Source organism: Haliotis rubra, unplaced genomic scaffold (genome assembly GCF_003918875.1).
Source record: "Haliotis rubra isolate DU_JTF1 unplaced genomic scaffold, ASM391887v1 Scf108, whole genome shotgun sequence".
NCBI classification, from domain to species: Eukaryota; Metazoa; Mollusca; class Gastropoda; order Lepetellida; family Haliotidae; genus Haliotis; species Haliotis rubra.
In genome coordinates this window covers 1,738,793-1,766,164 of record NW_025764981.1, presented here as the reverse complement: position 1 = coordinate 1,766,164, position 27,372 = coordinate 1,738,793, and the positions used below count along the sequence as shown (strand labels likewise).

The 27,372-nt window shown below is 40.8% G+C and overlaps 1 protein-coding gene and 1 long non-coding RNA gene across 3 annotated transcripts; one reads left to right on the top strand and one right to left on the bottom strand.

Moving 5' to 3' along the window:
- Positions 1–4,221: 4,221 nt before the first annotated feature.
- On the top strand, positions 4,222–24,998 carry LOC124281291 (leucine-rich repeat-containing protein 46-like). The gene is made up of 8 exons (XM_046717321.1): positions 4,222–4,410; positions 5,077–5,167; positions 9,209–9,320; positions 12,452–12,608; positions 15,422–15,491; positions 19,862–20,025; positions 20,225–20,336; positions 24,903–24,998. Exons 1-8 carry the CDS (start codon positions 4,365–4,367, stop codon positions 24,985–24,987), a joined length of 837 nt encoding a protein of 278 aa, XP_046573277.1. The 5' UTR covers positions 4,222–4,364; the 3' UTR covers positions 24,988–24,998.
- Positions 20,476–21,832, bottom strand: LOC124281303. 2 transcript variants are annotated; one of them, XR_006899899.1, is made up of 3 exons: positions 21,699–21,832; positions 20,664–20,685; positions 20,476–20,508 (listed from the first exon to the last, which is right to left on the bottom strand). It is a non-coding gene; the product is annotated as an uncharacterized LOC124281303 (long non-coding RNA). The 2 variants fall into 2 exon arrangements; XR_006899900.1 differs by having other exon boundaries at positions 20,489–20,530.
- Positions 24,999–27,372: the final 2,374 nt, after the last annotated feature.

The following is a 27,372-nucleotide window of genomic DNA, read 5'->3' as shown; positions in this document are numbered from 1 at the left end:
AGGGCGGGTCAGAGGTCAGGGCGGGTCCAAAGATTTGATTCAACTCAGCCTACAGCACGTTTCCACACATGGTCGTAGTGCATACCGTGAATAGGATAAGTATATAAATATACAATTTATAATAAAATTTACAATTTATGCTATTTGCTACGTTACTGTTTTTAAGTAGAAATGTCACCTGAGAATGTGTTCATTATTTGATTATTCTAGGAGTTTAAGTATTTTTCCAACTGAGACAGATGGTATGAAAATTAACCTTATAAATATTAAAATTTGATGAATTACATTTTATTAACAGAGTTGGCGACCCAAAACCTGACTAGAAGTATTTAATACCAACCCCTTCCGTAGGCACTACGTCCAACCCTGACCTCGGAGAAAGTTTGTAAGCTGCTTGGTTCTTCTCACTTTTATCCGACACTAATATTGTAATATTTCACAAATACTGTTTAATGAAGATTTAGATTAGGCCGCTGGGGGTATTCCTCCGTTGGTAGATCATCAAGTGGCATAAGTGTTAGTCTTGCATCAGTCAATCTCTGTATCTTCGCTTTTCGGTAAACATTCACAAAATGATACATATGTTATATTTGGGATTACACTTTCTCAGTAAAGTACAGATTTGGGATTCGAACCCACACCCTCAAAATCAGCAATCCCAGTTCATAAATAATATGGTCTGGATTTCCATTTGCATATGTGATTCGCTACTCTACTAGTATCGGAATGAAAGGACGATAACCTGTGTCGTTTATTCGGCAACATTCCACCTGCACCATCTGAGTCTATTTCTTTTGACTATGGTGACAAACATTACATCCATAAACTTTGTAAATACCCCAGAAGGTCCATTCAAACGTATGTACAGTTTATGCCTTTTGGTGATTCTATATTATTATTCTTATTATTAATATATTATCGCTTGTTTGTTTCTTTGTTTATTTTACATGATGACAATGAAGGGTATATCATAAATTTTGTATTTATGGCTAGTATTGGCTACAACTACCAGGTACTAAAGTTATGGCCAAAGTCCTTGATTTATGCTGGAAGCTGAAGTACTTTAAGTTCCTATGATCTATGGTAAGGTTTTGATTGCTAGTGTTCTACTGCTCGTATTTTGTAAATATTGAATGTGATATTGATCGATGTGTTGATGAGAATATTGTATTATTTGAAATACTTCGTTTATAGGATAGCAAATTGTCTAAGACGTCTCTGTCAGATGTTCATCAACATAACTGTTATCTTCACTATATGGCTTTGACTGTTCGACATTAGACTTTCACTCACTCACTCTTTCCATATAAGAGTAAACTACGGTTATAACAAACACGAAGGGGCCGTTTATTTTACCTCGTTATAACCATAGTTCATTATAACCGTATTTCGTGAATCGTTATATGCATTTCTGCTAAAATATGTAAAAAGTGCCGGAATCCCAAAAATAGTTTCTGTGCATAACATCTCTGCATTTTGTTCAGAGCTCTCTCTGTACTGAATAACCGGAACATTTCCGTTTGAATTTGACTCTTAGGTCAAAATCTGTAGTTTGTTCCCACTGACAATGTCTCAAAGAACATACTGAATATCTTGGCGGTATCAGTGATGTGTCAGGTCACATATAAGGCCACAACGTTAACTAGAGTAGCAAGTTACCAACACATGGCATCAGCAGACACATGGCATCAGCAGACACATGACATCAGCAGACACATGGCATCAGCAGACACATGGCATCAGCAGACACATGGCATCAGCAGACACATGACATCAGCAGACACGTGGCATCAGCAGACACATGGCATCAGCAGACACATGGCATCAGCAGACACCTGGCATCAGCAGACACGTGGCATCAGCAGACACGTGACATCAGCAGACACGTGACATCAGCAGACACATGGCATCAGCAGACACATGGCATCAGCAGACACATGGCATCAGACTCCACAGACATGTCCAAACATCATAGCAAGAGATGCTAGGCTCAGCAAATGCACAACAGAATCCGTGTCTCGCAGATTGATCTTAATCCTTCAGTCAAGGAATGATATTCTTATAGTCACAGAAAGTATTTGACACAGGTGGAAAAAGGACTCTGAAAAGCTCAAACGATTTGTTTGTATTTATGCAAACAAATGTGAGTGAATTTCAGTTTAAAATCGCATGACCAGTTTTTCAGCCTACTGCATTTAAAAAGGCCATGTCATGTGTTTATACAAACCTACATCAAAGGTGACCAAATCAAAACAACTTTTGAAATTGTTACCCAACCATTTTATTTCAAAAATATAACAAAAAGTGAGTATAACTCCTAACAGCCCTACACCATATGTATGTATTTCCACCAACTTTTTGTGTAGAATTGAATTCATGTTAATTGTGATCTTTGCATAATAGAACCGTGTGTGTGTGTGTGTGTGTGTGTGTGTGTGAGAGAGAGAGAGAGAGAGAGAGAGAGAGAGAGAGAGAGAGAGAGATATTTCAGTTTGGCTTTTCAGACACTCATTTCACGTTCAACCATGGGTATAGCAACAACGTTACATGCAAGTTCAGACAGATGGTAGTCTCCACCTACAGTGAATATTGATAGGATTCTCCTTGAATTCTTCAGTTTCAGATATATTTTAAAAGTCATTTTGTGGTGTGGAAACGAAGGCGGTGCAAACTGTACTTGTGTAAAATGTAAACAAATCATCACAATTCAGTTCTTAGACTGTGTAGCATTTAGATTTATGAACGTTTGATAATTAGTTGGTATGAACATACTTATTATAAGTTAGTGTTGTATACAAAATCTCGTACCTTTAGACTAGTGTCAGCAGATCTAAATGTACTCTACCTCTGAACATAATGTAATAGTCGGAGGACCGTAGATCCAATACAACGTTCACTTTTAAGATAATGTAAAACTGTGCGTCACAAAATACTTCCGCATCCAGTGGTTGTATTATTTTCAGCAATTTCATTAAATTTGAAGATATGACTAGTACTCTGTTACTAATGATGCAAAATTAGTCAAAATACATCTACACAAACAGGAGAATATGGGAATCTAAGAACTAATTTACATATCGGATAGGGCCATCAAAATCGCTATTTGGTTCTTTTTTCATGTAGTGTGTTGTCATCTTTTCTTATAAATTGTGAAACTACCAAAACGTATCCACTCACATTGGGGAACTTTGTATTGGAATAGTTTGGTTCAGGGTTAACAAACCATAACGAAAATATAGCGTCCATATCCACAACAAATTCTATCCAAGTATCCTGAGTTACATTGAAATGGTGTTAAGCATATAGGAGTTATGCCCCCTTATCTGTATACCGTATTTCCTCTAATAAGCCCCCACCCCACCCCCACCCCGCCCCGCGCTTATATTTTCAACGGACCTCCAGACCCGGCGCTTATTAAAATACCCTGTATTTTTAAAAGCGGGGATGAGTACATGAAGTTATAATTTAAAGGACCATTCCTTAATATATTTATTTTTAGACCAAGAGAGAATACATTTGCGAAAAAATGCAAAGGTCTATTAGAGACCCGGCGCTTATTAGAGGCCCAGCGCTTATTTCTTAAAGCACTGCTTTATCCCCGGCGGTTATTTGAGGCCCGGCGCTTAATAGAGGAAATACGGTATATACGTATATGGCCACTCTGTCGTCGTTTGACGTCATAGAACAAAATCCATTTTAGACATTTATTGCGAGTCATTTTTAAGGTTGAGCGTATTTATTTATGAAACGTTAAGCATAAGTACACAAACCCATTTCATATATACTTATGTCGTTCAGATATCAGACTGTACACTTTCCATAAAGAGGCCAAATTAAAAAAAGTCGCAGCACAGTGGTTTTATCGGTGCATGATAAAAACCGGAGACCTTTACTGTTTTTTAACGCATAACAAAATTTGACAGCATTTAGCTGTGTTTATTTCTCAAACCGCCGAGGTATTTGCACTTATATTTATACCAACGGATAGGAAATGTTTTATTCTACATTTCTGCGTAATTTTATAGCCGTACGCAGATCCAGGACCACGCAAGAGCACTTCTAGCTCAACGTTCACTTTTCCAACCTAATGATTCCCAGATCTTTCAGCAGGACGTCAATGTACAGCTTGACCAGCTTGACCAATCCAGATGTGACGGCGGCCTGTACCGGCTCCTAGCTTTGGCGCAAGGTGGCTTGCGCAAAGGGAGCCGGGAACCAGCTTATGCGGGAAGGAGCTCGGTGCTCACCTAATGAAGGGAGAGCACTCTAGTTTGTTGTCGAGTCGATAAACCAAACAATCACTCCGACAGATGCAAGGACCCAGTACATGTGACTGATGTAACAGAGTGATCGATAACCTGATCATGGAAGAGGAGGAGGCAGACCTTCAAACGTGTGATTCTTTCAAAAGTGAGTATGTGGAAGGATATTTTTAAGGAAAACAGATTGATCAGATGCCAAAATGAGACTGAATGTCGCTGCGTTTCATTTCATGCAACAAATAGGATTGTCACTGCTAGTCGGGCAACAATCTTTGGTATGCAATGTTCTGATCGTTGACTGCTACTCATATAAACAGTAAACAGCTTATCACAAGAGTAATTTTGCATGGGAAAAACATGGTATATAGTTCCAAATGATAGTGATTTTACAAACTGATGGCAATAAACATATGCATGTTAGAAGTAATAGAACTATACTCAGTCAGATGAAATGAACTATCACATCACATTCAAGATTTTAACATTCAATGACGTACCAGGTTTTTGAAATTTTAGAATTATCTATTGTACAATTTCTGATCTATGTAATGAAGTTGTGGTGTTTGAGTACTTGAAATATGCATCCAAAAGACACGTCAGAGTTTAAGGTTATCAAGGGATCTTGATTTTGAAGCCTTGACAAATTCCTCAATAGACAAACCTTAAATGCAAAATGTTTGGTCAACTCTGATCCCTGATATTGCACATTAGTCCCCAAATATGATCTGTCCCAAATGTTGCCATGGTTACGGATGATTCCTCTCACCACATACATCCTAGGTATGTCCTCCATGTTTATTGTATGTTTGTTCAGCTGAGAAGAAAGCTCAACGCTTGTCCTTGCATCTGCTTGTAACCAGACATCTTCCTCCAGAGGCAACTTCTTCATGGGACCAGGAGAAAATGTAAATATCTTTTGTCTGTATTTATAGGTCCGTCTCCCATTCTCGTGGGTTTCCGATTCTCGCGGTAAACACGCTTTCTGCCGAAATCGCCGATGCACGACACTTAGCGGTTGTTTACATCACCGACTGGTAACTAGGAAGTGGCCCAAGTCTGTGAGTGATAAAAATCTTGCAGTGTCACGAAAATTGGGGAGTTTATACCAACTTGGACATATCATTACTTTTTCCCGCCCTTTCCGGTAGGATTGCTCTCACATACACTTAATAACGTTAATTCCTAGAAGCCTCGTTTCGTCAATGGCCGATGGCATTGTTTATCACCGGGCTCACAAGTGGTAATTCACCTGATGGATCTGGCAGCTGATAGATGTAGATGTTAGAGGAGAAGGCCCTTCATTTAAAACAACAAGCATGAATACGATAAGAATTGTTTGTGTTATTTTTTCAGCCGATATCCGTAAGTACCGCAAGAATAGGAAACGCCTTCCTATCTACTTTGTTAGTGAGGCAAATTCTGGGGTGGGGATAAAAGAAGGGTGCTGTTTATGGGCACAGCTTACTGTAGCGATAATTGGCTCCTTGTTTGATCGACATTCAGAAGTTGGTGAGTCAAAAAAGAAGGAAACAACTTTATTGATGACAACTTCTTGTTTATTGCATTGAGCGACGTTTCGATGTAGATTCATACACCACCATGAAGCTAAAAGTGACTACAACCAAATGATTAGAAATATATATGAAGTATGTTCCAACAAACCGCAGATAACATGGTATGTTGTGACAAACAGCAGATTAACATTAACAACAATAATTGGCCCCTTAATCTAAGTATAAACATGGTAATCTAATTATAAACATGCATTTGTTAAATATATAAAATACAAAATCTTTGATGCTCCAAGCAGTAGTCCGAATGTTTTCAACTTCACAAGATAATCATTCCGTGTGTATATTCTGAATAGCAATTAATTGCAAACATGAGTAATTTAATTATAAACATGGTAAGCATAGTTAACATAGAGAAAATACTAAGTATAAACATGGTAATCTAATTACAATTAATTAAGAACATGGTAATCTAATTATAGACATGTTAAGGCAGTTAATATAGGCAATTATCGTTAATAAACATGCGTTATTATCCAGTTAATTCCATAATTACATGGTAATCGAATTATACACATGGTAAGCATAGTTAATATAGAGAACATACTAAACATGATTATCCAATTAATTATAAACATGGTAATCAAATTATAGACATGGTACGCATAAGTAATGTAGAGAACTCAAAAAGCATGATTATCCAATTAATTATAAACATGGTAATCTAATTATAGGCATGGTAAGATTGTTAACATAGAGAACATGCTAAGCATGATTATCAGTTTAATTTTGATTAGAGCTTAGATGCAACAAAGAAATGAAACATTATTAAAACACAATTATCATTTTTTCATGCCATATAATATACATTGCTGATTATGAAAAGCTGATTATGAAAAAACAAATAAACACAATTACAATCGCAAATCAAAAGTGCCATATTTTGTACTTGGGTTTACTTCCCTCGAAACGAACACCCGGGATACCGAACCCAGTCAGAGTGGGTGGGCGTGCACTTCAGTGTAACGAAGACTTTCATTGGCTGATTCATTTGCCGATACACTTAGGGCTCTTTGTGTGTGTATAGAGATGTTGGGTTTTTGTAAATATATGCTCATTTTTTGTGTATAACATTTTGCAATCAACAGACATCATAGCATGTGATGTGTACAATTATCACACCTGCCTGTCTGTATAATTACATAATGTGACAGAGACAGAACTCAGGTGCACGAGCCATAAATCAATGCGTTTTGTTTTGGTGTATAGCCTGATAGGTGTTAAGTACAACTTGCATGTGGTCAGTGATCGAAGTTGTGTATTGAATATTGTCATTAGCAGACAGGCAGGCAGACACATAGGTGTCAATAAAACAGACATTGAGTTTTGTCTGTGACATAGACATATCTATATCACAGTTGCTTTTAAGTATTGAACTGAGAAGTGACTCGGTAAAAAAATGTGTGGTGAAATAGTCAAATGAAATTATATAAACAGTTAAATCGGTAATCTACTGTCATAAAATATTGAAAGCTCGCGCCCTGTGAAACATCAACAAAAGTCAAAACATTAGAAAAATAGCTCAGATCAAAGCCTACTTCGAGTACTCACTGCCAGCAAAGGTTTTCCGTCTTGAAATGTCGAACACCTCACTGGTTGACACATAGCTGAGTAGATCTAGATCCTTAACAAGGTTCTTTTATGTAAGGAGTAGATTATTTACTATTTGTTGTTTGTGTACACAACCAAGATTAGACTACTCCTGCTCACGACCTTATAATCCGGGCATGCCGCTTCAAGCTGCACAAACCTATTCACTGCGCATGCACTATGAGCGCACCGCAGCACAGCTGTTGCAAACACTTTTCACCCCAGCTGGGACGATTTTAGTGAATCGTTTGAACTCCGATTTCGCTGGGGTTTTTCATCGCATTATTTTTCAACTTTATAAGTCGAATTTGTATTTTTGATAATTTGTTACTGTAAGTCCATACTGAAAGGTATCAGAATCTGCAAAGTTGTGTTTTGAGTTGCATGTAAGCTCTAGGTCAGCATTCTTTTCATGTGATTCACATAGCCACTGTGATCTAAAGTTGGGCTGGTTGGTTTAGAGTATAAAATGGAATTAAAATATGTTCATTTCTACATAAAAAATGTTTCTGCTTTTTTTTGAATGTTTGTGGCCAGGGCAAATCTGCATATGGAAACAAAAAGACCTGTCTTCAACAAAACTCTTTCTTCTATTTTCTTTGGTATTCGCAAAACTAAAAATATATTTATACAGGAAAATCATTTGTTGTCAAATTTGCAGATTTTAAATCCGTAACAGATTGCACAGCAAGAAAAAGTAGCAGAGAACAAAGCAAAGCAGCAGAGACCATCGAAAGATAATCAAAGTAGTTTTGACAATGATCATAAACATGATAATGACAGTGGACATAGCGAGCCGAGTAAGCATGACTATCAAAGTAAAGCATGACTATCAAAGTGCATGCTTAAAAGTAAGCGAGCATAAGGCCAGTACAATGTCATTATTTTTTACAAAGCACACATGACACATGTGGACTCACCTTAAGCAAGTGAGTTTGTTCATGAATTGCCTCTGTTTACCCAGCAGTGAATGGGTACCCGGTGGGATAAGCCATATAGCTTCCAGCATCTATCAGGCAGCTTGGGTTATCCAGGGTAATAACGTGTTAGCACACAGCATGCACAAGTGCCTGGAAACCGCACTTTATTAATAGCCATTATTATCATATTGCACAGTTGGACGTTTCACTTTCTTTTGAGAAACAAGTCTGTAAAGAGAAATGATCGTTCCTGGTTACTGTTTTTCGAAACAAAGACAGTCAGAGTTAAGCCTCCCACTCATCCAACTGTCATAGCTACTAATTCAGAACAGCCATCGTCCAAGTATTTCCAAGGGCCAGTTACTATGTAGTCAAGACATTTGAGACTTAACTCATCGTAATTATGTCAGTGAACCAGTACCAACCAGGCCCCCAGATTTACAGAAACAAACTTCTGATTTTGACAGAGATTTTACCAAATTTGATGCATTTCCCATTGAACTGAAATTGTCAAACATAAGGGACAATTTGGGTTTGGTGGATAGTTACTTAAGCAGTATGGGCTTTTCTATTTTAAAAATGTAGTTGAGTTAAAATTCAGATGTTTCAAATTGTCAAACTCAGTTTGACTAAGTTTGTTTCGAGACCTTAACTCCCACGAAGCAACTTTAACTAAGGTTAACCTTAACTCCATTCTTTAACAGTGCACTAAGGTTACCTTAGTGACTTACGATCACCTTAGTGCTTTGTGAAAGGAGGCCCAGCACGCCATTTAGAAAGGGGTTCACCAGACACCACATTGGTACAATAACACAACCAAGATTAATCATGATGAATTAAAAGAAGCATTTTTCATGTTTCACAGCTTAACAGCCCTTTGTGAGATCACACATGTTCGACTAGACCGTGAAAACATCAGTCATATTGACAGTCTGGAGCTTCTGAGTGATAAAGTCACCAACGTGTATCTCCAACAGGTGAGTGTGTGTGTGTGTGTGTGCGTGCGTGCGTGTGTGGTTCAAGTGTTCGCTTGTCATCTCTAAAACCTGGGTTCAATTGCCTATATGGGTATAATGTGTGAAGCCCATTTCTGGTGTTCATGAATTTCACAGCTTGGTGTTCATGAATTTCATAGTTTTGCACCTGTTTGTCTCCGGCCAATTCTGGTGTCCCCTGTCGTGATATTGCTGGAGTATTGCTAGAAGTGGCATAAGGTTAGGGGAAATTCAGGTGAGTTTCATTGATATATGATAAAGGGACTTTAAACACTAGGGTAGGGATGTACAAATTATGAGCACTGGATGATAGTCACTTCTAATGTGATGTTTAATATACACAGTGACTTTGTAGACACAGTGAGATCATGGACTCATTGACATCATAGACACAGTGAGATCATAGACACAGTGAGATCATAGACACAGTGACATCATAGACACAGTGAGATTATGGACTCATTGACATCATAGACACAGTGAGATCATAGACAGAGTGAGATCATAGACACAGTGACTTCATAAACATAGTGAGATCATAGACACAGTGACATCATAGACACAGTGAGATTATGGACTCATTGACATCATAAACACAGTGAGATCATAGACACAGTGACATCATAAACATAGTGAGATCATAGACACAGTGAGATCATAGACATAGTGAGATCATGGACTCATTGACATCATAGACTCATTGACATCATACACACACTGAGATCATAGACACAGTGACATGATAGACCCAGTGAGCTCATGGACTCATTGACATCATAGACACAGTGAGATCATAGACACAGTGAGATCATAGACACAGTGACATCATAAACATAGTGAGATCATAGACACAGTGAGATCATAGACATAGTGAGATCATGGACTCATTGACATCATAGACTCATTGACATCATAGACACACTGAGATCATAGACACAGTGACATCATAGACTCATTGACATCATAGACACAGTGAGATCATAGATACAGTGACATCATAGACACAGTGAGATCATGGACTCATTGACATCATAGACACAGTGAGATCATAGACACATTGACATCATAGACACAGTGAGATCATAGACACAGTGACTTCTTAAACATAGTGAGATTATAGACACAGTGACATCATAGACACAGTGAGATTATGGACTCATTGACATCATAAACACAGTGAGATCATAGACACAGTGACATCATAAACATAGTGAGATCATAGACACAGTGAGATCATAGACATAGTGAGATCATGGACTCATTGACATCATAGACTCATTGACATCATAGACACACTGAGATCATAGACTCATTTTCATCATAGACACAGTGAGATCATGGACTCATTGACATCATGGACACAGTGAGATCATAGACTCATTGTCATCATAGACACAGTGAGATCATTGACGCATTGACATCATAGACACAGTGAGATCATGGACTCATTGACATCATAGACACAGTGAGATCATGGACTCATTGACATCATAGACACAGTGAGATCATAGACACAGTGACATCATAGACACAGTGAGATCATAGACACAGTGACATCAGAGACACAGTGAGATCATAGACACAGTGACATCATAGACACAGTGACATCATAGACACAGTGAGATCATAGACTCAGTGACATCATAGACACAGTGACATCATAGACACAGTGACATCATAGACACAGTGAGATCATAGACATAGTGACATCATAGACATAGTGACATCATAGACACAGTGACATCATAGACACAGTGACATCATAGACACAGTGACATCATAGACACAGTGACATCATAGACACAGTGACATCATAGACACAGTGACATCATAGACATAGAACAGTGACATCATAGACACAGTGACATCATAGACACAGTGACATCATAGACACAGTAAGATCATAGACACAGTGAGATCATAGACTCAGTGAGATCATAGACACAGTGACATCATAGACACAGTGACATCATAGACACAGTGAGATCAGAGACATAGTGACATCATAGACATAGTGACATCATAGACACAGTGACATCATAGACACAGTGACATCATAGACACAGTGAGATCATAGACACAGTGACATCATAGACACAGTGACATCATAGACATAGTGACATCATAGACACAGTGACATCATAGACACAGTGACATCATAGACACAGTGACATCATAGACACAGTGAGATCATAGACACAGTGACATCATAGACACAGTGAGATCATAGACACAGTGACATCATAGACACAGTGAGATCAGAGACATTAGAGACATCATAGACACAGTGACATCATAGACTCATTGACATCATAGACACAGTGAGATCATAGAGACAGTGACATCATGACATCATTGACATCATAGACACAGTGACATCATAGACACAGTGACATCATAGACATAGTGACATCATAGACACAGTGAGATCATAGACACAGTGACATCAGAGACACAGTGAGATCATAGACACAGTGACATCATAGATACAGTGAGATCATAGACACAGTAAGATCATAGACACAGTGAGATCATAGACTCATTGACATCATAGACTCATTGACATCATAGACACAGTGACATCATAGACACAGTGAGATCATAGACTTAGTGACATTGTAGACACAGTGACTTTATAGACACAGTGATCATGGACTCAATGACATCACAGACACAGTGACATCACATCACAGACCCAATGACAGCATAGATCCAGTGACATCAGAGACAGTGATATCATAGACTTAATGACTTCAGAGACATAGTGAAACATGGACTCAATGACATCATAGACATAGTGAAAACATGGACTCAATGACATCATAGACTCAGAGATATCATGGACATAGTGACATCATAAGCATAGTGACATCATAGACGCAGTGAAATCTTGTTTTCTGTAAGGTCATGGAACATGACCCCCAAAATCACTCTCTACACAGAAGTTCAAGTAACTTTATGTTTCCGTAGACAACACTGCTCAAGGTAGTAGTTACAAGTGTTGTGTTCCTGTCTTTCATGTCACAAACTTTGTATTTCCTTCAAAAGAATCAGAAATGTTGTACATGCCAGAGAAAGCCGAGTTTGATTTGGACAGTTGTACTTGCTTCCAGAACCGGATCACATGCATCAGCAACCTCGACTGCCTGAAAAACTTACAGTTTCTGACACTGGCCGGCAACCTCTTACAGAAGGTGGAGAACCTCAGTAAACTCTCCAAGCTTCTCTTCCTTGACCTCTCAGACAACCGCATAGCACAGTTTGACATTGGTAAGGTGCCACCCCAGCTCTGTATTTGGAGACCAACAATTCAGGGAGCAGCCTTGGATGCTTTCTCAAGGCACTAGTTCAAGATTAAAGCCCTAAATGATCTGAAATAATGCCTCTGTATTTTTATGCATGCTAGGGAATGCACAGGGGTGTCCCCAGGAATGTGGAAGTAGTGTGTCTGTGAACAACCAGGAGAGTTTTTATGGATATAAATCTTTTTATCATGAGTATGAGCAATGTTTCAGTGTAGCTACAAGGAAGTGAGGTACAATACTGCAGGCAAGGCCAGGCCTACCAAAGAAAACTTTCCCCCTGTGCAGAAAAACGCAGAAAAGCCCACATTAATTGTGGAAATAGCAACATAAACACATTACCTCGCTTCTGAAACAGTAAAAACGGCAACGAAAAACTATGAAACTGCAACATTTTTATATCAGCGAACTTTGACCTCTACTGCGCATGCGCATTACGATCCGGGCTTCTTTCCAATTTCCGAGCAACCGTGAATCGCCTCGCGTAGAAGAAGTATTAAATATGTCAAAATAATTGCTGTCAATTCGTTGCATACGAAAGGAAAGTAAACTAAAAAGGTGTGCACACAAGTATCATGATGATAAATGCCAAATAACACAACAGAAATACTTAAAAAGGAATGTAACTTTTGTCCAAGGTGGAAAATGTCAACTTGCGGTCGAGACTTCCTCTTCCATGTGCGCATGCGCAAAATCGAAGTTGCGGGCTCCTCGTTTTATGACGCAGTGTTAGCGATTTAAAGTTGCCGTTTTTAGTGTTTCAGTAGCGAGTATTATGTTTATGTTGCTATTTCCACGATTAATGTGGGCTTTTCTGCGTTTTTCTGCACAGTGGGAAAGTTTTCTTTGGTAGGCCTGAAGGCTATATGCTACTAGTAAAGTTTGAACAGTAAATTGGTTGTTCTTTACACAATTATGAAGCTTGGTCTACAAGATTGGAGGATGTATACACAAGAAAGCAATTGTTACACAAGCAGAGTTAATGAAGGAGGGATTAATGGGCAGGGGAAGTCAATGATATGACAGACAGGAGAATAATGGAATTAAGATTGCTTGGTGATGAGTTGGTGGTAGGCAGTGGGGATGTAATATCCTTGGTCTCTGTTCATGGCCGGTTGGAGTCTCTTGATGTGAATGGCTTCTAGTAGTCTCCTGATCTTGTAGTGGGTGTGATTACTGGTGAGTACACTGATACTGTTACAAAGGATCATATATGGTGGATTTGGAGTCTTTCTTCTTCACAGAGGTTTGATGTTCTTTGATCCTTACAGGGAAGGGTCTTGAGGTTTAGTGGATGTATCAGTCACTACAGTCACATTGTATGTGGTAAACTGTACCTCAAGGGTGGCTGTGTTTGGCAGCTTGACTCCTGAGAGTTTCTAAGACTTCAGTCCTGCCGCACAACGAAGCACATGTGATACATGTGGTCTCACCTTAGACAAGTGAGTTTGTTCAAAATTGCCTCTGCAGAAAATGGGTACCCGGTTGGATAAAGTCATGTGACTATAACATTCTAACGCCTAACAGGCAGCTTGGGTTATCTGGGGTAATCAGAATCAGATTCTGATTAAGCGCCGCGAGCAATCACTTGGTGTTTAGAGACTGTGCGCTATAGAAGACGACTTATTATTATTAGTGGTATATCCATGTAACTCTCCCTGTTCTCGTCACTATATGGCTGAAATATTGCCGAGGTGACGTTTAATTCTAACTCACTCACTCACTCACTCTCCCTGTTGTTCACCACACCAACTTCTGAATGTCACTCACAGAAGGTTGTCCGTCTGTGTTTACGTCATCTCAAGAATACAGTCTCATGAAAAGCATGTGAATATCAAAATGTGTCATCCATACACTTATGAATGTCAGCTTTCACGGTCATGTGACCAGCTTCTCTCGTCCAAAGCTGTATATTGTACAGACTTCAAAATAAATGACCTGTTCTACATGTGTACCTGCCATTGTTTCAAAGCAAAATGCTGATGATCAGTTTTCCAGCCACTGTTTCATGTCAGTACACTGATAATCAGTTTACCTGTCACTCTTTCATAACAATATACCCATGAAGGTCCAGGTTAGAATGTGAATTCAGTAACCCATGCTTGTCGTAAGAGGCGACTAACGGGATCGGGTGGTCAGGCTCGCTGACTTGGTTGACAAATGTCATCGGTTCCCAATTGTGCAGATCGATGCTCATGCTGTTGATCACTGGATTTCTTATTTACAGACCGCCACCATATATCTGGAATATTGCTGAGTGTGGTATAAAACTAAACTCACTCACTCATAACAATACACCAATTATCAGTTTACCATCCGTGAAGATCCGGGTTAGAATTGGTCTTCAGCAACCCCTGCTTGTCGTAAAAGGCCACTTACGGAATCGGGTGGTCAGGCTCGCTGACTTGGATGACACATGTCATCATATCCCAATTGCGTAGATCGATGCTCATGCTGTTGATCATTGATGATCAGTTTACCTGACATTTCAGGGGTGGAAATAACCCATTTCCCGACGCCCCAGTCCAGTGCTTTTTTCTGTTGGGCTAGCAAATTTGTATGTCACGCTGTACCGGTGTCCAGTTGACTTTCCAATGTTAATTATGTTGTTTATTTAAAAAAATCAACAAGAAAATCGGCCAGTATAGTGGAAAAATTATCAGGGCAAGTGATTTTACATATGCCACTGTACCGGAGTACATTAGCAATTTTAAAGTTATTTCCACCCCTGCATTTTTTATAGCAAGACACCAATGATTGATTTACCTGACACTGTTTCAGATGAATTCCCCCAGTCTCTGATACTGCTGAACCTGTCTGGTAACCCCTGTACTCAGATGCCAGACTACCGGTGAGATACTGGCTTCATAATGTTGACAAACTACATCTTGTACATAACTCACAACTTAAAAAATCTTTCTTTATTTAAACTTGATATGGAAGAATACTGCTGTATCTGTAACAGAACTGGGTCAGTGGAGTTTGTTTGTTTGTTTGTTTCACATGTTGCAGCACGTGGTTCTGTGTATAGACTGACTGACTGAGTTTGGTTTTACGCCGCTTTTAGCAATATTCCAGCAACATCACGGCGGGGGACAACAGAAATGGGCTTCACACATTGTACCCATGTGGGGATTCGAACCCGGGTCTTCGGCGTGACGAGCGAACGCTTTAACCACTATGCTACCCCACCGCCCCCCTGTGCATAGAGCTCAGGTCACGAATCAGTTAAAGTTAAGCAACGTTGGGTGCGGAGAGTAATTGGATGGGTGATACATGTGGCCTCCCCTTAGGTTACGCAAGTTTGTTCAAAATTGCCTCTGTTCACCCATCTGAAAAATGGGTCTCCCTGTGGGATAAATCATGTGACTATAACCTTCTAGTGCTATCAGGCTGCTTGGGTTATCTGGGGGAATAATGTACTGTACTATTCATTGTTAGTGCGATGAGCATGTCTAGTGTGGAGTCTGGCGCTATCAGGCTGCTTGGGTTATCTGGGGGAATAATGTACTGTACTATTCATTGTTAGTGCGATGAGCATGTCTAGTGTGGAGTCTGGCGCTATCAGGCTGCTTGCGTTATCTGGGGGAATAATGTACTGTACTATTCATTGTTAGTGCGATGAGCATGTCTAGTGTAGTCTGCTACCGGGCTACTTGTACTATTGTTAGTGCGATGAGCATGTCTAGTGTGGAGTCTGGCGCTATCAGGCTGCTTGGGTTATCTGGGGAATAATGTACTGTACTATTCATTGTTAGTGCGATGAGCATGTGTGGAGTTGGCTGCTTGCCATCTGGGGAATCTGGTACTATTCATTGTTAGTGCGATGAGCATGTCTATGTGGCTGGCGCTTGCTTGGGTTATCTGGGGGAATAATGTATTGTACTATTCATTGTTAGTGCGATGAGCATGTCTTCAGTGTGGAGTCTGGTGTGGAGTCTGGCGCTATCAGGCTGCTTGGGTTATCTGGGGGAATAATGTACTGTACTATTCATTGTTAGTGCGATGAGCATGTCTAGTGTGGAGTCTGGCGCTATCAGGCTGCTTGGGTTATCTGGGGGAATAATGTACTGTACTATTCATTGTTAGTGCGATGAGCATGTCTAGTGTGGAGTCTGGCTCTATCAGGCTGCTTGGGTTATCTGGGGGAATAATGTACTGTACTATTCATTGTTAGTGCGATGAGCATGTCTAGTGTGGAGTCTGGCGCCATAAAAATGGACACATTATTTTGTTTGTTTGTTAAATGTCATATTAATTGTTCTGGATTGGACAGTCCAGTGATTGTCAGCCAGATAGTCATTGCTTCAGCCTTTGTGACAAAGGCTAGGGCACTTCAGTAAGGGGTCTTTCCTCCTCAACAAATCCAATCAGGTGTCTTTTTCCTTCTCTCTTGTTTTCCTATTTTGTTGTGAAAGTTGAAGCATCTTAATTCTTTCAGGTCCGGTAGGCTGCTCAGGGGTGCAAATAACTTTAAAATTGGTAGTGTACTCCGGAACAGTGGCACATGTAAAATCACTTGCCCTGATAATTTTTCCACTATACCGGACGTTTTCTTGTTGATTTTTTAAAATAAACAACATAATTAACATTGGAAAGTCAACTGGACACTGGCACAGTATGATATACAAATTTGCTTGCCCGACAGAAAAAAACACTGGACTCGGACGTCGGGCAATGGGTTATTTCCACCCCTGCCGCTGAACATTCTGGTTTTGTTGTTTCCCAAATAGATTGATTGATCAATTGTTGTTTAACGCCACACTCAGCAATATTCCAGCTATATGGCGGTGGTTTGTAAATAATCAAGTCTCGACCAGACAATCCAGTGATCAACAACATGAGCATTGTTCTACACAATTGGGAACTGATGACATGTGTCAACCAAGCCAGCGATACTGACCACCCGATCCCGTTAGTCGCCTCTTACGACAAGTATGGGTTGCTGAAGACCAATTCTAACCCGGATCTTCACGGGTCGTTTTCCAAAAAAGAGACTGGTCACTCTGTAATTGTGGGTATGATTTTATGGTGGTTGGTTGTAGGTCTGTCCTAGGACTGTATCATATATTGCTGACCCCCATCACCTCTCAACTATCCCATATTTCGCTTTTCCATCCCTCAGCATAAAGAAGTTCATGTTTTGATGACTGATCATATTTTTCAATGAAAAATTGCCTATGGATTGTTTATCAGCTTATCTGGCTGGTTTTGCTATTTGGTATATTTTTCTGAATTGTATTTTGGGTTTTTTTTTCATGGAAACAATTTGACTTAGTCTTACACGACTCGAGGCTTCATTCTCAAACTAATGATATTTTTGTGTGAAGCTACAAACTTTGCATTGAGTTTATGCTGAGCTGTTGCCTAATCATATTTTTAGGCTTTTATATTTCTTGTGTTTCTATGGAAGCAAGTTGGACTTAGTCTCAAACAAGTAGCATTTGTTGTTATTTATGCAAACAAATTTTTCCGCATGAAACCATTATCTTCATAAGTTATAATACAAAACACATTTATAGTAACAAACTGAATTTATGTATAAAATTTGGAGCTGGGGAGTTGGAGTAAAAATGCATTCTATTTGGATGTTGACCAAGCTAATTGATGGGTTAGCGAACAATGTAACCTTAAAAATAATATTAAAAGAGTGGCCCAAAATACTCATTTTATTGAAAATGATCATTTTGAAAACTGGTCAGTAAAGGAGTGCATTATATAAGAGACCTATGTGATGAGAATGGGCTCCTATCCTTTGTAGACTTGAAAAATAAATTCAACCTCAAGGGTACTTATCTGGACCATCATCGAGTTGTTAGTAATCTCCCTAAAGAATGGATAAAGGTGATAGACAATTCTAAACCTATATGTGTCTACGATCTTAGGATGAATAACTTTCTAATGGAATGGATTAAACCAGCAAAGGGATCTCGGAAGATCTATGATATACTTATGCAAAATAATTATCTCCCTATTATTTGTAGTAAATGGCAACAAATGTTCTTAACTGACTTAAACTGGAAGGAAATATTTAGTCTTCCTAAACAATGTTGTAGAGATATCAAGCTACAAGATTTCCAATATAGATTTTTGCATCGCATTATATACACCAAAAAGGAATTATTTAAGATGAAGCTGATCGACAATAGTATTTGTCAAAGATGTAACAATGAAAACGAATCGATTGTGCACGTATATTTTGAATGTCCACAGGTTAGTCTTTTCTGGTACAATCTGGAACAATTTTTGAGACAACATTTGTGTTATGAGATTCAGCTTAATCTTAAATCCATCCTCTTTGGTATCCAGGGGACCGCAAACTTCAAACTGGTGAACCACATTCTTTTGGCTGGAAAAAGATATATATACATAAGTTGTATTAGAAATGAATCTCTATCTTTCAAATCTTTTACTGCTACCTTGAAAGATATTTTTCAAGTTGAGAGATATGTTGCTAGAATAAAAAACCAACTAAATGAATGTATGAGTAAATGGCTACCACTACTCACAACATGGACCGATGTGTCATGACTCTTCAACAGCTTAAAGTAGAATTTTGAGATTGCGAATTACAATATGTGTCAATCCACGGATGGGAAAAGATATACATATTTAATGCATAAGCTGTATTAAAAATTTAATATTGACCCTAAAATCCTCCATCGCTTCTTTGAAAGATAGGTTGCCAAAATGAAAAACCAGCCAGACGAATGTGGAGTAAACGGGCGCCCATTACACAACATGTATGATGTGTTATGACTCTTCAATGTGTAAAACTTATGATCTTTGTGCAGTAATACTTGAATGTATCTACTCATGTTTGAAGACTGATGTGTTGTGAACTGTCAACATGTATAAGCTTGTATTAGGCATGACATCTGTATAATAATGTATGAATGTTTCTACCCCCTTGGTTACCCAGAAGGATACGGTGCTGTTATGAAAACGAACTAAATGAACCCAGGAGCAAACAAGCAATATTACTCATAACACCGACTTACCTAATTGCTTAAGCTTAGACGATCCGCAATTATACAACTTTGTTTGTATGATATTCGTATAAAACGATTGTAACAAGATATGTTTCCTGTCAACATATATGACTTTTGCAAAAAGTGAATGTACCTACTGATGTGAATAAAAAAATGTGGAAAAAAAAAAAAAATGATCATTTTACTTAAAATACTTTTCTGTTTAGTATAGTCTCATACTGTTCTCCAGAGGCTGCATCATTCAAGACCTGCACAATCTGCAGCAGCTGGACAATGTGGACGTCACTCGGGAGGAGCGAGAAGAGGCGGGATACCCGGTGTCCAGTGAGGAGGACTCGGATGAGACAGAAGAGGAGCCAAGACGCAGGATGATGAGAGAACATGAGGTGGATGGTAAGTTGATCACATGTGGTACTTGATATGTCTGTCAGGAAACAGGCTGTTATCATATATGTGTAATATATGTTAAAGGTTTACAAGATCATATAGATTTAGTGCAATTAATTGTAATAGTTTTGCCAAATGGTATACAACCACGGCAGCTAAGCAAAAGTTACATGCTCTAAATTTCCTGCGTTGTGTTGTTCCTCAGGGCCTCTACAGAGTCTAACGTCTGAGGTGTTGATGAGGTCACAGACTCGTCTAGAGGAGAGTCTTGCTGACCATCGCAGACACAACATGGAGCTGGACAATATTAGGCTCAAGTACAAGCTGCCCCCAAGTGCTAGATCCACTCCACACAACACCTGACTCCACTCCACACAACACCTGACTCCACTCCACACAGCACCTGACTCCGCTCCTCACAACACCTGACTCCATTCCACACAACCTGACTCCGCCCCACACAACACCTGACTCCGCTCCACACAACACCTGACTCTACTCCTCACAACACCTGACTCCACTCCTCACAACACCTGACTCCATTCCACACAACACCTGACTCCGCTCCTCACAACACCTGACTCCACTCCTCACAACACCTGACTCCATTCCACACAACACCTGACTCTACTCCTCGACAACACCTGACTCCATTCTACACAACACCTGACTCCGCTCCTCAAAACACCTGACTCCACTCCACACAACACCTGACTCCACTCCTCAAGACACCTGACTCCATTCCACACAACACCTGACTCCACTCCTCACAACACCTGACTCCACTCCACACAACACCTGACTCCACTCAAGACACCTGACACCAACACCTGACTCCATTCTACTGACTCCCTCCTCACAACACCTGACTCCACTCTCACAACACCTGACTCCACTTCCCTGACTCACTTCACACAACACTCTCCACACAACACCTGACTGACTCCTCCACATGACTCCACTCACACACACCTGACACCTGACTCCACACAACACCTGGCTCACTCCTCACAACACCTGATTCTGCTCACTCAACACCTTACTCCTCCACAACACCTCCACAACACCTGACTCACTCCACACCTTCACACACACAACACCTGACTCCACTCCACACAACACCCTGACTCTGCTCAACACCTGGACTCCGCTCCTCACACCTGACTCCACTCCACACAACACCTGACTCCACTCCACTCACAACACCTCACTACACAACACCCTGACTCCAACACCTGGGACTCCACACAACACCTGGCTCCACTCTCTCACACAACACCTGATTCCTCAAAACACCTGACTCCACTCAACACCTTACTCCACTCCACACAAACACCTGGCTCCACAACACCTGACTCACAACACAACACCTGACTCCACTCCTCACACTCACAACACCTGACTCCACACACAACACCTCACTACACAACACCTGACTCTACTTCCACACACAACACCTGGCTCCACTCCACTCCACACAACACCTGACTCCACTCCACTCTCCACCCTCACAACACCTGACTCCATTCCACACAACACCTCACTACACAACACCTGACTCCACTCCACACAACACCTGACTCCACTCCTCACAACACCTGACTCCACTCCTCACAACACCTGACTCCATTCCACACAACACCTCACTACACAACACCTGACCCCACTCCACACAACACCTGACTCCACTCCTCACAACACCTGATTCCACTCCACTCAACACCTGACTCCATTCCAAACAACACCTGACTCCTTTGCACACAACACCTGACTCCACTCCTCACAACACCTGACTTCACTCCTCACAACACCTGATTCCACTCCACTCAACACCTGACTCCATTCCAAACAACACCTGACTCCTTTGCACACAACACCTGACTCCACTCCTCACAACACTCCCCGTAACACCTGACTTTACTCCTCAAAACACTTGACTCCACTCCACGACGGATCGGCTCTACACAACACCTGACTCCGCTCCACACCAGATCTGCTCTACACAACACCTGACTCCGATCCACATCTGACCTTGCTCTACACAACACATGATTTCTCGCCACACAACACCTGACTCCGCTCCACATCTGACCTTGCTCTACATAACACCTGATTCCTTGTCACACAACACCTGACTCCGCTCCACACCGGATGTGCTCTACACAACACCTGACTCCGCTCCACACCGGATCTGCTCTACACAACACCTGACTCCGCTCCACACCGGATCTGCTCTACACAACACCTGACTCCGATCGACATCTGACCTTGCTCTACACAACACATGATTTCTCGCCACACAACACCTGACTCCGATCCACATCTGACCTTGCTCTACACAACACATGATTTCTCGCCACACAACACCTGACTCCGATCCACATCTGACCTTGCCCTACATAACACCTGATCACGATCTGTATTACCTGGGTAAGATCACATATCCCCATCTGTATTACCTGGGTTAGAGCACATGTCCCAACTGTATTACCTGGGTAAGATCACATATCCCCATCTGTATTACCTGGGTTAGATCACATATCCCGATCAGTATTACCTGGGTAATATCACATATCCCAAACTGTATTACCTGGGTAAGGGCACATATCACAGTCTGTATTACCTGGGTAAGATCACATATCACGATCTGTATTACCTGGGTAAGGCACATATCACGATCTGTATTACCTGGTAAGGGCACATATCCCGATCTGTATTACCTGGGTAAGGGTACATATCACGATCTGTATTACCTGGTAAGGGCACATATCCCGATCTGTATTACCTGGGTAAGGTCACATATCCCAACTGTATTACCTGGGTAAGGGCACATATCACTATGTGTATTACCAGGGTAAGGGCACATCTACTGATATCATCTGGTTGTTCTTTGGTTCTGAGACCTTATATAATTTGTTTCTTGGTTTAAGCTTCTGCCAACATTAAGAGTCAATAATTCAAAAACAATGTCCGAGTTGACCAGGCCTCGAAGATATATGGGCCATACAATTTTTTGTTGTATTTATGCCTTTACATGAATCCATCCACAAAGAACAAAAGCATATTTTCTATTTTTTATTCTACGTCATGGTGACAAGTTATTTTTTGAGACGTGTTTACATGTATCATTTATTTATTTGTGTTGTTGAAATGTATATATTCATTATCATTCCATTATAGTTCAATGTTGATAAAAAAAATCCATGTGTTATATGTTTAAAATGATAAGATTCATTTAGTCATCAGAAATGAGCAAGTTATGTTCAGGCCCAAATTCTTGAAGTTTGTAAAAATTGTATAATTGCCAAGAAATATATTGGCACAAAACAATGACAACATACCACAAAAACCTAAACACAGGTGTTGGGCTATAAACAGATATTACACTGATCGAGATTCATCACTTGTAGGGGCGGTGGGGTAGCCTAATGGTGAAAGCGTTGGCTCGTCACGCCGAAGACCCGGGTTCGAATCCCCACATGGGCACAATGTGTGAAGCCCATTTCTGGTGTCCCCCGCCGTGATGTTGCTGGAATATTGCTAAAAGCGGCGTAAAACAACTCAGTCAGTCAGTCATCACTTGTATAAGCACTACATATCTGAGAATCTCATTTGAATTGTCTTCATAGAAGTTCTGTTTATCTGACTACATTCCTGACAAAATGAACAAGATTTATCTATCCAAATTGAAAAATCTTCACAAATGAAAATTCCTATTTAATTAAATTAAAATTACTTAATGGTATGACAGTTAGTTTCAGTTGTCTTAAGAGCTTATTATTGCTTATTCCAGCAGGATCTAAGCAAGAGCTCATTTAGTTCTGATTGCTCGTTTGGAAGGAGATATAATTCTCTGTGACTTTGGCATGTCAATCTGTCATCTACTGGACCGAGACACAAGTGTATTATCAATATGTGATTGTATCTAGCGCTGGCTAAAATTATCGATAATCAGAAATATCATCGATTGGAAATATTATTAATGATTATCGATATGAAAATTGTGTGATCAATAATATCGTATATCAACTTATGTGATAGAATAAAAATCATAATTTTCTCACACAATACCAATTTAGGACATTATTCATTATCTGGTTCTAAATTGTGTTCAGAACGTAGTTTTGTTAATAATCACGGCAAAAATATGCCACCACTCCCAGTGATGTGAAATATATTCCTTTAATTCAGATAGTTTTGGCATTTTTGCTGAGTTAAGTCTCCGATAATTATCGATAATCGATTGATATTTTTTAGTTGATGATTATCAATTTCTATAATTTATATCAATAGCCAGACCTAACTGTATGTTCTTAAAGTATTGTTAAACAACCAATGTTTATATTTTTTACTTTGAAATAAAGGGTTTTGCATCTGTGTACTGTTGTGTATTGTGTTCTTATGAATTGGAGATACAGTTCCATTAGTGATTTGAATTCTGGGAATAGAGTGAGTGAGTGAATATGGTTTTACTCCGCTTTTAGTAATATTCCAGCAATATCACGTTGGGGGAAACCAGAAATGGGCTTCACACATAGTACAGATGTGGGAAATCGAACCCGGGTCTTCTGCGTGACGAGCCAATGCTTTAACCACTAGGCTACCCCACCGCCCCTCTGGGAATAGGGGTTAGAGATGCTAGGACTGCTGTCGTCACAAACAATTTTTGCTGTACAAACCTCGTACACCCGTGAAGGTCCGGGTTAGAATTGATCTTCAGTAACCCATGCTTGTCGTAAGAGGCGACTCACGGGATCGGCTGGTCAGGCTCACTGACTGGATTTACACGTCATCGTATCCCAATTGCTTAGATCGATGTTCATGCTGTTGATCCCTGGATTGTTTGGTCCAGACTTGATTAATTACAGACCGCCTCCTTTCAGCTGGAAGACTGCTGAGAGCGACGATAAACAACAAAGAAAGAAGAAACATAATAATGGTGGTTTTAGAGGTGTTGGAATGCAGTGAAGCTTTAGGTGTCCCAGGTGTCCCAGTCTGAGGTGCCTTAAATGAAAACAGGAAGCTGCATCGCTTGTATGTGCCAGGAACTATGGGGAAACTATCACTTCATCGTTAGTTTTCATACAAACCAATATTTTGTTCAGTATTGATACACAATAGGACTCTTGCTACAAAAAGGGTCCATGGGTTTTTGTAAGCCATTGAAAAATGTGTTGTAAAAAGCATCACCACTAAAAATATCTGCCGCTTGTCATTTGAACCTGCTTCGAAATTGTTTCAGCAGAGAAGTGGTCATGAATTATGAAACATATCCTATCGTGACCTATATATCATGATACACATCATATTGTACCACGACCTTTGTATCATACCATGACCTTGCCGTATTGTTTCACCAATACAAATACCTATGAAAGTGGGTTTATAAATGAACATTTAACTTGACTGTTTCTGGTTTAGTCAGCACCCTACACTACGGGTGTATTATTTCTGTATTGCAGCGATCTGTAAAAAATCGAGTCTGGACCAGACAATCAGGTGATCATCTACACAATTACATCTCGAGCATCAATCTACACAACTGGGATACAATGTCAAGTATCAACCTAGTCTGTCTCAAAGTCCCTGAACCACATCATTCCCCTTCTCCTCTGGGGCTAATGCCCCAATAATCTCCCATCTCACTGGGGCCCGTTTCTAGATTTCCACCGGTCTGGGTCTCCCATCTCACTGGGGCTCCCATCTCCCATCTCACTGGGGCCTGTTTCAATACATCTCCCATCTCACTGGGGCTCCGTTTCAATACATCTCCCATCTCACTGGGGCCCGTTTCAACATACATCCCCATCTCACTGGGGCCCGTTTCAATACATCCATCTCACTGGGGCCCGTTTCAATACATCTGGGGCTTCCGTTTCAATACATCCCCATCTCACTGGGGCCCGTTTCAATACATCCCCCATCTCACTGGGGCTCCGTTTCAATACATCTCCCATCTCACTGGGGCTCCGTTTCAATACATCTCCCATCTCACTGGGGCCCGTTTCAATACATCCCCATCTCACTGGGGCTCCGTTTCAATACATCTCCCATCTCACTGGGGCTCCGTTTCAATACATCTCCCATCTCACTGGGGCCCGTTTCAATACATCCCCATCTCACTGGGGCTCCGTTTCAATACATCTCCCATCTCACTGGGGCTCCGTTTCAATACATCTCCCCATCTCACTGGGGCTCTGTTTCAATACATCTCCCATCTCACTGGGGCCTGTTTCAATACATCTCCCATCTCACTGGGGCTCCGTTTCAATACATCTCCCATCTCACTGGGGCTCTGTTTCAATACATCCCCCATCTCACTGGGGCCTGTTTCAATACATCTCCCATCTCACTGGGGCCTGTTTCAATACATCTCCCATCTCACTGGGGCCTGTTTCTCCGTTTCTCATACATCTCCCATCTCACTGGGGCTCCGTTTCAATACATCCCCATCTCACTGGGGCTCCGTTTCAATACATCTCCCATCTCACTGGGGCTCCGTTTCAATACATCTCCCATCTCACTGGGGCTCCGTTTCAATACATCCCCATCTCACTGGGGCTCCGTTTCAATACATCTCCCATCTCACTGGGGCTCCGTTTCAATAATACCCATCTCACTGGGGCTCCGTTTCATACTCCCCATCTCACTGGGGCTCCGTTTCAATACATCCCCATCTCACTGGGGCTCCGTTTCAATACATCCCCATCTCACTGGGGCTCCGTTTCAATACATCCCCATCTCACTGGGGCTCTTGTTTCAATACATCCCCATCTCACTGGGGCTCCGTTTCAATACATCTCCCATCTCACTGGGGCTCCGTTTCAATACATCTCCCATCTCACTGGGGCTCCGTTTCAATACATCCCCATCTCACTGGGGCCCGTTTCAATACATCCCCCATCTCACTGGGGCTCCGTTTCAATACATCTCCCATCTCACTGGGGCTCCGTTTCAATACATCCCCATCTCACTGGGGCTCCGTTTCAATACATCCCCATCTCACTGGGGCTCCGTTTCAATACATCCCCATCTCACTGGGGCTCCGTTTCAATACATCCCCATCTCACTGGGGCCCGTTTCAATACATCTCCCATCTCACTGGGGCTCCGTTTCAATACATCTCCCATCTCACTGGGGCTCTGCTTTCAATACATCCCCATCTCACTGGGGCCCGCTTCAATACATCCCCATCTCACTGGGGCTCCGTTTCAATACATCCCCATCTCACTGGGGCCTGTTTCAATACATCCCCATCTCACTGGGGCCCGTTTCAATACATCTCCCATCTCACTGGGGCTCCTTTCAATACATCTCCCCATCTCACTGGGGCTCCGCTTTCAATACATCTCC